Genomic DNA, 16325 nt, shown 5'->3' on the forward strand with positions numbered 1-16325 from the left:
GTGCTGCCATTTGTATTTTATTTTACAAGATCTAGAGACTAACATCTTGCCTGTGCTCTGCAAATGGCTCTCAGTAAAACAGCTGCACCAGGTGCAAGAAGAGAGAATGAGAGCCAACGATTGCCTCTCTTCTTCATCACCTTCCTGGAACTGAAGTCCAAACCCTGAGCAACAGCAAACTCCCCAACTTTCATCTCAGGTTGATACCCAGAAAGAAAGATCATTTCCCACCGAACAGCTCAGCCTGCTTTCGTTCCCATTCCTCATGCTGGGTCCGGCAGAGGTTTGTGCAGTGACCTTACCGAGCTCTAGAAGGTGACAGCAGGTCTGCAGTCTTTATCTCAGCCAGCTCTAGCACAAGTTAAAGGGAGCATGCTACAGCTAGGCTAGAGCTTTCAATTATGGTCATGCATGCCAGTATCATACTTTAAATCTTGATAGCATCTTTGAAAGCATGTAAATTATTTAAGCACACTTTCTTTTTTCCACTTTCAAATGCAGTTTAAGCTTTGAGGTTCAAACAAATGTCTAAATTGCATCTGATGTATTTTCCAGCTCCCAGTGACTTCAGTGAGACTATTTTTTTTTTGAATGAGGACATATAAGGGGTCACAATTTCATTTTGTTTAATATGCTGTTATGTGTTGCCACCGTAAAAGATGACTTAATAAATACTGCAATTTCTGAATGGACATCTAAAGTTCCATAATCAGAACTGCTAAATACGCAAACCAAGATCACGCACCAGGGAAATAAAATCAAAGTCCCACTGGAGCTCAATGGCAAGCAACAAAAGGGCTTGACAGTGTTACCTTCAAAGGAAAATATAGAATGAAAATAAAGAACTTGCTTCCTCATCTCGCAACTACAATAATTTCAATACATGCTATTTTAATAGCTACTTCTGCTTAAAATTATATACTTATAACATGAAAAATCACATTCCTTTCTGAAGGGTCTGTCCCTTACTTGAGTTAGACATCATATCTACTGTTTCTATAATTGAAATATTAAAGAAATATATTTTACTCTATATTCTCTGTTGTTTACTTTGTGCCACGGATAGAACCCTGTGCAGTTTCTCTTTCTCCTACAATTAGGAGCTGATTTTACAAACACATAAATGTGAGCTCACCTTTCCTGCTGGGAGGGATTTTGATGGGAGTCTCGCCGCAGTGAAGGACATGAATACATTTTGGCAGGATCAGGGCCTCAGATGGCAAGGAGGAAACTGGCTAACAGAAACCACCTTTGCAAACACAAAGAGGGAAGGGTCCCAGGAACAAAAATTGAAGTTGTTTTATACACTTCTAAGTGCCAGCCAGAGTATTTAAAGGGAGCAGAAACTGGAGGACTTCAGAACTGTTGTGTTTTTTTAAAAAAATCTGAGTTGAGAGTGTCCCTTTAAGGATTTATGGCATGGCACAGCCCAGGGTTTGCTTAGTTTGGCTTTTACTAAACTATTATTTTCTTTTGCTAAGAGATTCAGCGACTAAAAGCGCAGCTTTTTCTTCCTCACAGCTGTTTGCTCCTGTGCTATCAAGTATTTTCCCTCCAGCTTTTGCCCTTGCCTTGCTCATGGGATGTAAATGATGCAGGAATTTCGGCTGCTCTGCTTCAGTTTAGTGGAGTGATAATCTTAGGCAAAGGTTTGCAATCTGTCTTTCATTAAAAGAGTTTTTTGCACTTCTGTTTAACACGGGGAATTTTTTGAATTGCCCTTCTAAAAGAGGATTTCACCTCCACTTTTGCCTGGAGGGAAACCCTTTCTGCCACGAATATATCTGCTGGATAAAAGGGAATGCTTTTGTTGTCAAGTGGTTCTCACCAAAGACAGCAGACAGTTCTGCCTTCAAGTTACCAACATTAGGAATGTGCAGCAAACTTGCTTGGATAAATCAATGCATAAAACAGTGCTTGTCCCATTAAAAAAGTAAGGCATTGTGTTGCTGCCCTGTGCAAAAACAGGTGTTTAAATCCCATTGTAAAATGAAAGTAGCTTTCATTACCAAATGCCTGAAACTTCTTGCAGAGCAGCTTTCTCTTATTTCTAGCCATTAAACGTAATGCTAGTATCTAATACTTGTTGCCATAACAAACTGTAATTGCAAAATAGAAACAGAAAAGATTGGTATTTCTAAAATAGTGAAAGTATGTTGAATGATTAAATTTAGGGTTTTAGTGGCCCTAGAAAAAGACTAGACTACAGTCCTATTAAAAAAAATATATATCCAAAATACTGTTAGTATAACATATACATGTACATATTATGCATCTATCTATATAAAGGCTTATACATGCATGCAACGTGGAGAAATTATATAGCAAGCAAAATGGGATTTGAACCCAAATTCTTTGTTGTTCAATATTAGGCAGTCGCTTTTTCTGAACCGGTAAGAGCAGCAAGAATCTGTTCTCTGCCAAAAAATCCCTAATTCTTAAACAAAAGAAATCCCAGAGGGGGGGGAACAAAACAGAGAGGGAGAACTACACTCACTAAAAATGGGGAATATTAGATATTTGGTACAAGTCATTGTCACTGTTAAGCTTTTGTTTAAATACAGTGACAGGATGGGCTAGAGTTCTCAGCTGCTTCCTGAATCTGGTCCCAAATAGGTATCTATAGACTGTTCTGAAGAGAAACAAAGAAACAAATATTTTAAAATAGCTTTTGAAAGTCATGTCCGCATAAAAAATAATCTTTATATCTGTGCGAGGGCAGCCAAAATTTAATTGAAGAAAATGAAACCCTTAAATCTCCAATTTTGCAAATCCCTTGTGTCAGGGACTCAGTCACTGACTGATTCCTGTGCTTTCGTTACTAAATCAGGATGTATTTTGATCCAACAATTAGAATTGGGAACCTTGTTATTTTTAATTGCTCTGCAAATTCTGCAGACTGAGACTTCAGCTTCAGATGGCTCTCTGTACCCACAAATGAGAAACTACTGCTTTCTACTCCCTTGTTTATTTTTAAGATACACCAGAAGAAAGGGGGTTTTCTCTCAACGTCTTAGACAGAGGAAGAAGAATCATACCTCAGGAATTTCTGATTTTTTTTTTTCACAAAATATTCCTTTATAAAATAAAGATTTCACTAGAAATTCACTAGAAACAACACACTATCTCTGTTCTACTTCACAGAACTGTGCTTTCATTATTTCTTCGTTATTCATTTAGGGTTTCCACTGTATTGAGATTTGAGTTCCTACTCGAGTATCATCGAGCGTCCCTTTGAATTCATTATTAAATGATGCCAAACTCAGACCACAAGTAACATAATGGCAAATCCTAGTTGAAGTCCCCATTTCCCTAATGACAGAGATACCAGGGAAGGGTTAAGAGCATTTGACCTGCTGTGCTCAAAGAAGCAAAGTCTGGCATATGAAATGAAGATCGCATCTTAGTATGTACACGGGAAAAAATTTAACCAACCGCAGTGTAAACGGTTGGTGTGAATGTTGTCTTATTAAAGGAAGGTGACTAACCAGCAACACCTTCAAAATATTATTCTTTGTGCAACTGTAATGTCCCGAAGCCCTGGATGTGGACTGACACGCTGCTGTAGTGTTACATGTAAGCAAAGGAGATCATCGGGCTGTCCCAAAGAGGCAACAGTCCAAGTATGTGTAACAGCCCGAGTGCTAACAACGAATCACCTCTTGCTTCAGAAATAAAGTTAGATAAGCATCCTGATTTACAGGAGAAAAGTCATGACTCAGACGAGACAAAAATATTGCAACCGTGCATCTGGAGTAAAGAAAAAAGGAAGCGGAAACAGGGAAAAAAGACTAAAAAAGAAACACACTTTTCAGGAAAGAAACACAAAATAACTAGTATACACTCTATCTTTTTCCTCCCATTTATCTGCACAGCAAACACCACTGTGTAAATGCTGCAGTGAATAGCAACCATCTGAGATGTAATTATTTAGATTTTAATTCAGGACTCTCAAGTATTTTCATGAATACTCAGCAGCGTCTGCATATTCATAAATAAAATGATGAAGGGTCAATTCACAAATAATTGTAATAAGAAACCATTACTATTATTCATAATTCTTCAAGTAATTTATGTGGCCCTAGCCAAAGTGACAGTTCAAAAAAAATTTGCTGCTGTGCAAAAGAGCTGCCTCCCTCTCCCCTCCACCCCTACCCTCAGGAAAAATACACAATAAACAAAATAACAAGTAAAAATTTCAAATAGAGGGGGAAGACTGAATTATCGGTAGCAGTTGATTATCATAAGTCAAGTTTAATTCTTTCCTTAACAATAAGAAATGTGCTATGCATAATTTAATTATCAATTAGAAATTGCCTTTAGGTATACCTATATCATAAATAACTACACTCACTGCAATAATGACTAATGTGTTTTCTCAGCACATAAAAAACTTCTGTACACTGACAATTTAAATATTAATAATATAAAGCATAAATATCTGACTTCATATACAATAGAAATCAATAATGTACAGTCAATGCAACTGCGTAATAAAATAGACTTAAAACAACTCCACATGTAACACCTATTGATTATTAAAAGGCTGAAGGCCTGAATAAAAGTAGTGAAAGTAGCAAATAGGATTTAAAATATTTTTCTAAAAAATCCTGTGGAGTTCACTGTAAAAGAAAATATTTCATGTAGAAGAGTCTTTACAATTTTTCCTGAAATGCCTAACTTTTTCACTTCAAACCATGAAGAACAAAGACCATGGGAAGAAACCTTGCTCTTTTTCCTGAGAACGTCTGCTTATTTGAGAGGTTCTCCCTTTTTTCCCCTCACACCTCTCACATATCTAAGCTACACCAAATGATCACATTTGTCTGGTACAACCCACAAAGTTGCCTTCAGAAACTATTTTAAATGGTATATTTCATTATAGGAACCATGCCATACATTAGTTGGGGGAAGAAGGGGGGGAGGAAAAAAAAAAGAAAAAGAAAAAACCAACCAGGAGGGTACCCAGATGCAGGGAGAAAGTCTGAAAATAGTTTCTAATTCCTCCTCATGCCGCGAGCAGCCGGTGGGTAGGAAATGAAGCACTGCACTGCTCCCTTTCCTGCCTCCTTCTCCTCTTCCCTCCCCAGCAGTGATCCCCCCTTTCTGCCTGGTTTCCTACTCTTTGCCCCTATTAACACGTCTCTTCCCGGTTTCACCATCCTTCCATCCCCAGGAGAGCGTACGCATGCAACTCGGGATGCAAATGAAGCTGACAGGGCGGTGAGCCGCCTGCCCGCTGGGGCGGTGTGTCCCTTCTCCTCACCGAGGGACCCCCCAGTCCCCATCCAGGCTGAGCTACAGCACTCCTCTTCTGCATTTGTTACTCCTCATCCACTTCCCAGCCCAAGGAGAAGTCAGCACCTCCAGAAGGCCGGGCCCCCCCAGCCCAGGGATTGTCCGAGAGCATGACCAAGGGCAGGGCATCCAGCGTGGCAAAAGGGCAGAGGCAACAAATACCCCAGACATTTGCCGTCCCCTTTTGGGGCTGAACTGCTTTTCTGTTAAAGGCTGTAACCGTAGTGGATTACTCGCTTGTGTGCCCCACATGTACCCAGTCAAGCCTCTCTCCATTTTTTCTAAATTAACTATTCCCAAATTACCCTGGATAAATGATGCTCAGCACCTTAATTATGTAACTCGAGCAATCAGTCTTGAAACACTCGTAATAAACAGCTGCTTCACAATTGAATCTTTCATTCCAAGAAGCAGAACAAGTCGGGATGGATTTTTATTTTTTTTCCTGAATCTGTATTATATGACTATATTTTCACAAAAGCTATTAATTACTGTCCATTGCTGTAACGGCACACTGCTAGGCACTTCCACAGCCGCCCTCCCTCTCCCCAGCCCAAGCGCAATTTCCTGAGTTATGGAGTAAACAGAATCACTATGTACGGAATAACGGGAGCAGTCTGACGGGGCAGTGTAGGCTTTCCGCCGCTCCGGCCGCGTTGCAGGGACCTGCATAGCAGAACTGTGATGGTACAGTCTTATGTGGGTAACACTCCCCAGCACTGAAGTCAATAACGTGACTGCTTTGCCGCTAGGCAGATGAAGAATTTGCTAGGGTTGTTTGATGGTAAATGAAGACTTTTTTTTTATTTGCTCCAAGGAGCCTGGCACAGGAAACCCCCAAATCCTACAATAATAAATCTGCTATTTATCTTTTAAATTCTGCAGCAAAATAAAAACCATTAGGCACCCACGGCCATGTGCTGGATTCTATATTTTCTCAGCTTCCTACAACCTTTCGGCATAAAAAGATCAAATTTTCTGAAGTAAAAAAACAACTCCTCAGTTTAAAAATAACAGCCTCGTTGCCTTGTATGGAGCACTGTTTTACTGTATTACACATTAAAAAGGCAGGAGCACTTAGAAATTGCAAAGACGGGCATAATCCAGAAACCTACATCTGACCCATCCTGATAGTGTTCATACCATGTACGCCATTTGCAGAAAAACTGAGGACCAGAGGAAAACATGATCCTTCCATAGCATAAAAATGATCATCCAGGCATTAACCTCACTGTCATGACTATTTTAACTCCTACAGACTGACACAGCATTCCAGCAGACAAAAAAGAAATCCCCATCCGTAAGTCAAAGCGATTCGGACCCTGGCAGCTGTGCTGAGGGGGAGGCAGTGCTTGGGTGACCACTGGCTGTTTAGGGCATCTCAGAGCAGAAATCAAGCTAGAGGTCAAGAGCAGAGCAATTACACATCCTTAATGACATTGAAAATAAAGTCACAAGAGCTGCACCTTTGCAAATCGGCCCCATCGAGGCCTTTGAAATGCAGATGCTCAGCCCCTCGCAGAATCAGGCCCTCCTTTAGCAGCTGCCTCCTCAGCGCGCTTCCATGCAGCCTTTGCATTACTGTATTTTGCAAAGTCATAGGACACTTCTAGTGTCTATGTTTTCTAATTCTGCAGATACCTGATAAATAAAGGAACAAACTCAGGGGCAATACACAGCTTTGCAAGAGGATACGTCAACTGAAAAATTAGGATTGCCAATCCCAATTAGAGCATGTTATTTTTTTACAAGTTAAGGCAGCAGCAGGGTCCAGTACAACCTCAAGGCCAAAGTCTGCTTTTACAAAAGCCAGTGGGAGTGTTTCCGTTCAGGTCTGAGGTACAAAGGATTGCTCTACAGGTATTCTACTGTTTTTTCACACAGAGAAGAAAGACTGCTTAAAGCACAATAAAAACACATTTGCATTTTTTCTGTGCGAAGTGCATCTATGTGCAAAGCCAAAAGAGGGATGACAGGACAGTGCTGGAATAATTTCTTCACCAAACTAAGTGAGGCTTGTAGAAGTGGTGACAATAACACCCATGAACATTTAATGACCGACCTTCAAATAGATGCTCTGAGCAGGATTGAGGACAATCTGATGTGGCAAGTAGGTGAAAAAAACCAGCCTGTCTGTGAATCTCTCTGTCTGTTCCCAAGATCTCTCCTTCCTCAGCAAACTCAGACTTACAGAACTATCTGCAGGCATTTCAGGCATAACATGAACAAGAACCTATGTTCGAAGACCCCCTAACCTGCTCATCATATGCACCATGCGTTTCTAAATGTTATGACGTGTTCTCCTTAGAATTATTTTCTGCATCCACACAGTCAGTCAGCATTTTTGGTATCTTATTTAGGGATACTGCTATTAACTGGGGCAGCTTCTTAAGAAGTCTATGGTGCACAGTTCTTCACTCTCATTAAAAGCAAAGGTGCTCTGGTGTCTCCGGTTTCCCGCTTAGTTTGTGGGTAGATTTCTGATTGGGGACTTCTCTATTTCCTGAAGCTCCTAAAAGTTGAGGCTTGGGTTTGTTAATTCATTGGTCATGGGAAAAAAGTTAATGCTAGCCAAGACTGCATCCAGTCCCTGAGTGAAGTCAAAGAACTGTAAGTCATTCATAATCACTCTGTGTGCCCTGGCTCACTGATTTTCAAACCATTTTTGCTGTGGCTGCGTTCATATAAATGGGCTGATTATTAATATGATTTGTGTCAGTTCTTAACCAGTTGCTGAAGTACTCTTTAAAAACGATAAATCGGTTCTTTTAAAGGCGATTGGCAATAATTTCTTCCCAAGCTCCTTTCCAAGAGCCACATGTGTGGACACGGCTGAGAGTGTCCATTTAACAATACCGGAAGATTTCCTTCCCAAAAAGCAAAAGCCTTAAGAAGAATGAGCAGGTGCAGATGCAGTGCAGTGAAACTGTCCCCTGGGGCAGGGACTGAGTTCTATCTACCATGCAAGAGTTTAGCTGAACTTTTTTTAAAAAAAATATATAGAGTGAATTGACCAAGAAAATACAGCTTCAGAAAAATGGAAACTTATTTATGAAATACTGCAGAACGTGGCAAAGAACTTTGAAGATGAAAAACTGGGAAGCAGTTTTGAATGTCCAAATGCTTGACCTCATTATTTTCTAAATTTAAATGTCTTAATTTTTAATTGCAAATTCATTTTACAATTTATTTTAACAATATTTTTAAATTCATTTAAACAAGGTGGTTTGGAGATCCATTTTTAAAATGGTTGCATAACTTAAAAATGTGAGCTAGTTTGATGATACAAAAATAAATATTTAAAGGTGGGCCAAAACCTAAGTTTTCCCATTTCTCAATAAAGGTTTTAAAAAAATAGCTTTTATGCAAGAAAACCTAAATGCCTCCTCATCACCTTCACTTTTTTTTCTGCTCAGTCCCCACATGAAAAATCCTCCTCTGAATTCCTCTTTTGCAAAAATACAGCAGACACTGGCAGCCCTCTGCCACAGGGCTGGACTCAGACAGTCCTTTCACCATCTTCACAACACTGTCAGATCAATAGCTCAAGTGAGCAAATGGCATATGTAAATATTATTGTAAATATTATTTTAACAAGTGCTTTTGTCACTTCTTGGATTGATTTACTGATTCATTGTTTTCTAATCTTGCAGAATACGCAATTAAAAGATGTCCCCGCCATGAATGTTGTTGCTAAAATTTGAATTGGCACTACACTTCCTCTCACAGTTTCAAAATTTCTTAATCTGCTTTCAAAGATATTTCAATTTCATTTTATCGTACCCCATGTTAGCTTCCCCTAGCCCTTCTTACCAATGCACACTACAGCTTTTACCACACGAAATGCAATGGCGTTGGATTTTGTAGCAGCAGATGCCTCGCAGGCAGAAAGGCTGGAACCATAACCTGTGTGAACTAGTGCTGGAAATAAGCAGCAACAAGCTACACCATTTTTTGTCTCTGAAAATCAAAATGGCTCAGTGCTGCTGCACAGTACTCTTTACTTGTAGAAACTTGAATAATAAGCCAGAAAAGCCAACTCTGTTGATGTCCAATTACGCAGAGCTGCTCCGGGCAGGATTAGGCACTGCTCGCGTTTCCCTGCACACCCAGGTGCCCACTGCAGCTCTACTGAAAGGAGCCAGGCAGCTGCCAGGCTGACAGACACTGACCATTTGCCTGTACACCCCCCCTGCCTTTGCTGACAGGGTTTAACCATAATGTCCCATCCCATTACTGCAAAGTCATTGTGCTGCTCAGGAGGATGTCAGACTGCTAAGAGCTAGCAAAAATCCTATGATTCCATCAACAGGCACTGGCAAGCTCAGCCTCTCCAGGAAACTCTGCTGATCTCTGAAACATTGTTAGTCTTAGAAGACTTAAGTTTCTTTCATTGAACTCGATTTTACATCACCGGTATAAACTACGGATTTCAATATGGACACTTGGGGTGATTTAAATCACACTTGAATAAATTTTACTTGCAACAGGAACTGATGTAAATGCCATATGAGCCAGTCTCCATATATCCAGGAATTTTCCGAGTGCTCTCAGACCAATTTTAGTGCATTTTTTAAACTAGTGTAAGCTTTTTAATCTAGATCAGAAGGCAGGAAAAAAGATAACTTAACAAAAGCCACACACTTTGACCTTTGAAGACATAAGACTGCAAGCAAAGGTTCACACAGGAATCCAACTGATTAAAATAGGAGCAGTGATCTGTGTGAATAGAAGTGATTTAAGTGGTACCGCCTGTGTTGTAAAACAATGCAAGTGCTCTTTCCTGAATGTAGTGCTCTTTCCTGAATGTAGCGCTCTTGGAAGACAGCTTTCAACTTTTCCATCTGAAAAAAGCATCAGTTTTCCTTAAAGACAGATACAGATAAAGCAGGACACTTCTGCCCGAGGAGAGGCTAGCTGGGCTGATATTTGATATAAGCACTCAGTCCCAAGTGGGAGGAGGGAGAAATGATTGATGGTTTGTAAGGAATTACTTGACTTTTGCTTGTAACAGAAGCTTTTTGGATTCTCCCAAAGTTCTTGTCAAAGACAAGAAACGTCCTTTGAAACAGCAGCTTTCCCCTTCCCAGCAGATGGAATAAACCTGTGTAAAAAAAAACCTGCAGGCTTAAAATACATATAAAAGAAAGAAGACGTTTGACACGCTGCCTTTTTTCAAATTCTCCGCTGTTCAGTAAGGTTTGTCTCTATTATTCTATTACCTGCCCCCTTAATACAACGTGAGCAATTCACCTCACTGCAGGAGGAGTTTCGCAAAGCCAGCAGCAGGAGTTCACCAGTGCGGTAAGATGCATATTGCCGCAGAGACAAATCCTTCTTGCTCTCTGTCTCCTCCGGCTCCAAGGTCAGAGTTGTATGAACTTGACTAAGGCAACCCTTTCCGAGCCCCCCAGGGCTCTCCTGGCTCTCATCTGGACAGCTCCATCTGCCTCCTGCAACCGCCTCCTCTGGGAAGGGCGAGAGCATTAGCTCTGCGGCCAGAGTACGGGCGAGCAGAGGAGTTACCAGGGGCAGATTTTCATGTTTCCTTCCATCGTATACACAAGGGAACAATGGATCCGAGCTCGATACTCCCTCTTTAGGAGGCGAACCGATGATCCAACAGGTGGAATGAATTCATACAACCCCAGTCACACACGCATTTGCTAGAAAGGCATCGCATCAATAAATCCCAGTCCCTAGCAATTCTGCCAAAGGCAAAGCTGACACTCTGTCTTACACCTCATTGTTACGGAGCACTGCTCATTGGCGAGCCTCAAGGACCGTGCAAAGGATGGTGTACAGCAATTCACCCTACCTCAGGAAAGAGATGAGAAAAAGTTCCCTGCCAGCTCTTGAAATCCTAGTTCCATCCACCCAGCACCCAAACAAAAGCTGAAGTGAGAAACTACATTTGGAACCAAATGAAGTCACTCCCTGATCAAGGTTTTAACAGCCGCTGCTCAAAAAATGGGACTTCATCAATATAAGCATTCAGAAGCAGTGGTAAATTATTATTAATATTATCAGTATTATTATCAGTATTATTATTATCATTATTAGCATTTAATCCTGCATTATCAGTCCCGTTTCTCCCACTCTTAGAAACTGTTTGCCCCTGCGGAGGGGGGGTGGGCTGCAGAGCACAGAGGTGAGGGGCAGGTGCCCTGCGGGGGAGTGGGCTGGGATGGATGTCCCTGTGTCCCTGCAGCCTCCCGGGCCAGGCAGGAGAAACAACACGCCGTGGTAAAAGAGATGGTGGGTTTGTTCTTGCCAGCCACGGAAGGCTCTGTCAAGCTATCGGATCTTAAGCTTATGGATAAGCGGCTGTAACAAACACGTTGTAGGTCTTAAAATGTTTTTTTCTCGCGCCGCAAAGCCTCGCAGTAGTTCGTTAATGTAGCTTCAGAAAAACAGACGGAACGAAAAACAATTCGTAATGCAATGTCTTTGCGGGCTGGCAAAACAGAAAACACTCAACAATGTCCTGGTTTGGTTTGCTGGCCGTTGTTTGGGTTTTGGTTGGGTTTTTTTTCAACTGCTGTGTGCAGTTTTTACCATATGCAATCAAAAAGAAAGACGGGATGTGCGCTATGAGGCCAGCGCTGGCGAAATTCGTTTGCAGACTCGCCGGCGTGCTGCCTGGGGGGCCAGGCCGGTCCCACACCGAGCAGTGCCGGGTTTCTCAGCCGCACGTTTCGCTGTGCCGCCGCCGCGTCCCTCCGCGCAACGAGCCCGAGCGCCCGGGGCAGCGGCCGTGCGGGGGACCGCGGCCGCGGGGGATGCGCCCCCCGACACAACATGTAACCCGTGGTACCCCGCCCGGGGGGCCAGGGGCGCGCCTGCTCTGCCCGCGCTGCCCCGCGCCCCTGCGGTGGCAGAGGGAAGGGTGGACGACAGCCACGGCTGCAAACGATGGTAAATAACATATACATCAAGGGAGGCAACGCCTGGGCCCCCGTGACCTTTCCCGCTGCTCAGGTTTAATCTATAAATACCCAGGAGACACCCGAGCCCATTGTTTTGCTGCCCTCTGAAACCAAACCTGCCAAGGGGACGAGGGACGCCCGCCACCTTCCTCCTCCTCCTCCTCCTCCTCCTCCTCCTCCTCCTCCTCCTCCCCGCGGCTCGGGAGCCGAGGGCCGAGGCGGCTGCGGGGCGGCTGCGTGGCGGCAGCGCCAGCCCTACCACCCCCGGCCCCACGGGTGGCGTGCCCTGCGTGGACGGGGCGGGAGGAAGGGGGAACAGCCGCCCTAACCCCCAACTCCTTTTCACAGCTTCGTGATTAAAACCCGCACGTGATTAAAATCCAGGTTTTATCCCCCTTTTAAACGAGTCTCGTAAAACAGCACATTAACTCCGGCGACAAGATTCATGGCTGGGACGTACCTAACGCGGGGGCGCGGGGGACACGTTTGACAGCCCGGGGGGGCTGTGCCCGCTGGCGTGTCACATCCTTCCACACGCCGCCCCCCGCCCGCCACCCCCCAGCCCACCGCCTCGCTGCCCCGGGAAGATGCGGCCGCGGGCCGGCTGTCCCGGGTACCGGGGGCCACGGGATGGGTAATATTGTCACCGAAGGGTTTGGGCACAGCTGGAAAACCCCACATAAGGGGTGACGCTTTAGCCAAAACGGGGCAACGACGCGCGCTGCCCCCCGCGACCCCCGAAGCTGCCGCACGGACCCGCACCGAGGGGACCGGAGCGGGGCCGCCCCGCCGACCCCCCCGCCGGGCACGGCCAAGGCGTGGGTGAGAAATCCCCGTCCCCATCTGCACGGGGAAGAGCTGCGGAACGGAGAGCGACCCCCCCCCCCCTCCCGCGGCCGGCGCTCGCTTCCCCGCGGCGGAGGGCTTCCAGCTCTGCGGGCCCTCCGGGTGGGAACCGAGGGGGTTTCTGAGGAGCGATCGATAAATCGGGCCAGATCGATTCACGTTATGACACCCCAAACCACCGCCTGATTTCCCAGTCCATCGCGGAGTGTGCGGGGCCGCCCGGTGCGCACCCCCGTACCGCTAGTATCCCCGGAGGAAGGAGCAGCCCCACGCTGCTCGAGGGCGGCCACTTGGAGTTTTGGTTTTGAACCTTTGGGACGCTATAAAAACTCCCTTCTCTAATTTTCTTTTTTTCGCGATATCGCTGGAGTTTTGTCAAGTTTAAAATACTTCAGGTGTAAAATGTTCTTAATTGGGTCTTGTAAAGATGGAATTTGGTGGCCATTATAGAGCCTCTAATCAATTCTCACCCGGCAGCAAAGGTACACCACCGAGGATTTAGGTTTAATGAAGTGACTGCGCAAATTACAGTCGCGGACTTTATTTAAAGTCTATCAACCTCCTAAAAAAATGATTTCTCAAACTGTTCTTGATTTCCTTTGCTTTATGAAAAACATCACGTTTGCTTTCTAAGGTTTCAGGCATCAGCAGCCATTCTCTCCCGCTCTCCAGTCTGGCGCAGGGGGAGTTTTCCAGGTTTTTTATTTCGAATTCATGGAGAAATGGGTAAAGTAAATTTCTAGACAGTTCAGAAATACATCCTACTGGGGCTAAAAACTAACGAAAAACGGTTCTCAAAAAAAAGACCAATGCACATATTTTACAAAGCGGATATTTTTTTTTGTTGTTTCGTTCGTTAGATTATTTTGAACGGGGGGGACTCGGAAAGCGTGAGCCATTTTTTTAGTGGTTGATATTTTCGATCGCTTCTGTCTCCTCTCCTTTACACCCGTCGTTCCGCTGGGAGGGAGCTCCCAGACAGCAGATTTTACCTACTTCTCCTTAGGATCCGCACCGGGAAAGGCTGCGGCTGCTACAAGCAAAGCGAAATGCGGTTCCTTGAGAGCGAAGCGGGACGAGGTCTGCGCAGTTCCTGGTCTTTCGCTCCCTTCAAAAACACTTAACAGATTTATTTTTTTATTTTTACGGCAGAGGGTTAGGGTTGGTTTTTTTTACATCTCCATCTCTAATTCTTTCTCCTTTTTTTTTGTTTATTTTTGAGGGTGTTTTTTATGCTGGGTTTCGGGCAGCTGATGCTTATTGATAGCGCGGGGAACGTCGAGCAAAAAAAAAAATTAAATAAAAAGGAAAAAAAAAGTGTTTTCTTCTCCAAGTGCATCGGAGTGGACTTGGCGCCAGTGGAGGAAGTATCTGCCCTTTCTCTTATAGGATCGCGCCCAGAAATCGCTTGACACTTCCCCCCCATCCGAATACTAAAAGTAAAGAGAAATTACCTAAACCCGCTTTCCCCGCGCGCTGTCACCGTGCGAGCGGGGCCGCTCCCTCCACCCCAGCTGCAGGCGCCGGGGAGCGGGGCGCGGAGCGGGGGGGCGGCGGGGGCGGGGGGGCAGCCCGCCTTTGCGGGACAGTCGTTTTAGACCGGAGAGAAACAGCCGTGGGAGGGACAAGAGCTGACTGAGGGTTTCACTTGAGCCAAATGATCACTGCAAGCTACCGGTTCCCTTTTAAAACAAAAATAAATAACCAAATAAAAGTCTAAAATGAAAAGGACAAATGCCACGAGGGAAGTGTCGCCGTCCCTCTTCCCAAACACCGCGCAGCACACCGAGGGGCCGGTTCCCGGGAGGAGGCCCGACTCCGCGGACCCCCCGTCACCCGCTGGCCCAGCTCCCGGCTGAGCCCCTTTCGCTGCCCCGTCCCGCAGCCCCGGCGGGCCCGATCCTGGGGGAGGTGGCGGGAGGGAGGATCAGGCCCCCAGCCCCTCACTGCAGAGCTGAGCCCGGCCCGCGGGGGTCTCGGGTGGGAGCCCGCCGCGGGGCGCGGTGCGGAGCAGCGTGTCCCCATCGTTCGGCGGAGCCGGCGCCCCTCGCCTCGGCGCAATGCTGCTCTGGGGCGGCCGCCCCCTCCTCGCTCCCCGCCCCCCGAATCCCCGGCCAGGGCAGGCTCGGGGCTGTGGCCGGTGTCTCGGAAAGGCACACGGAAGAGGAGCGGGGGGGATCCCGTCCCGCGGACATGCGAGTGCCGTGCCCCACTCCTTTGCCCCCGACCCACACGGCACCCCCGCGATGGTCGGGAAGCGCCGGGGCAAGGCGAAACGCGTGCCCCGACACAGCCGGGAAGGACTACCGCGACCGGCGGGCAGGGAGAGGTAGGAGAGAGGGAGAAGGAGGAGCTGACTGGGCACGGCGTTCCCTCCCGGAGATCACGGAGTTGGCGGCGGGGAGGCACGGGGAGGGGGAAGTCGCAGTGAGTAGGAGAGAAGTCCCCGTAAACGGAAAAAAAAAATTAAAATAATTTAAAATTAAAATCCAAGGAATCTCCGCAAAAACTTCCCCCGCTTTTCCTCTACCCCCAGCCCCGGATGTTTCCCGGGAGCTGCTCCCCTGGCCGGCGCCGTTCTCCCGGCGGGGAGGGTGCGGGGCTGGGGGTCCCGGAGAGAAAAGGAGTGGCACTAACCGGGGTTGAGGTCCAGGCACTGAGTCGGGTCTTCGTTGTCCCCTAGCTGGCCATTGGGGCTGAGGCTCTCCATGGACAAATCCAGCCCCTTGTCCTCCCAGTCTCGCAGTTTCCTCTTTTTATTTGTCCCGATCAAGGCTTCTACCGAGAAAGCGTGCGCCCGGGAGCTGAGGGCCACCGCCGATCTTCGCCTCTCGCTCATCTTATCCCCCAGCCCGGACCCTCGGGCAGATGAGCGGCCAGTGGCTGGGAGCGCAGAGCCCGGGGACCAGCGGCAGAGCCTCTCGCCTTTCTCCCCCCACCCCTCCCAGCTGCACCCCCAGAAGAACCAGCCCTCACTCTCCCGAAGGCACTACATGAAGCTGCGGATACTCCGTAGGCAGAGCCGGGAGGGTGTGCTCAGCCCAGGTCCCCAGCACTTGCTCAGAGGGGCTGCAGGCTGGATTGCTTTTTTTTTTTTTTTTTTTTTCCTTCCCTTCTCCCCTTTCCTTCTGTCTCTCTCTGATTGATCCAAACTTCTGGGATTTTTTTTTTTCCCTGCAAGAGTTAGGCAGGCTGCGTGCGCCTGTCAAGAAAAAAAAAAAAAGAAAAAAAAAAAAGAAAAAAAACACCAAA

At 46.1% G+C, this 16325-nt stretch overlaps 1 protein-coding gene across 1 annotated transcript in view; it reads right to left on the minus strand.

Annotated features, from left to right (window-relative positions):
- Positions 1-16007, minus strand: part of TBX15 (T-box transcription factor 15) — a 98250-nt gene extending 82243 nt beyond the window's left edge. Inside the window, exon 1 of the mRNA XM_056341926.1 lies at positions 15711-16007. Within this exon, the coding sequence (XP_056197901.1) occupies positions 15711-15912 (202 nt within the window). The 5' untranslated portion in view covers positions 15913-16007. The remainder of the gene's footprint in view (positions 1-15710) is intronic.
- Between the last annotated feature and the right edge of the window lie 318 nt (positions 16008-16325).

This window comes from Falco biarmicus, chromosome 5 (genome assembly GCF_023638135.1).
Source record: "Falco biarmicus isolate bFalBia1 chromosome 5, bFalBia1.pri, whole genome shotgun sequence".
Taxonomy (NCBI): domain Eukaryota; kingdom Metazoa; phylum Chordata; class Aves; order Falconiformes; family Falconidae; genus Falco; species Falco biarmicus.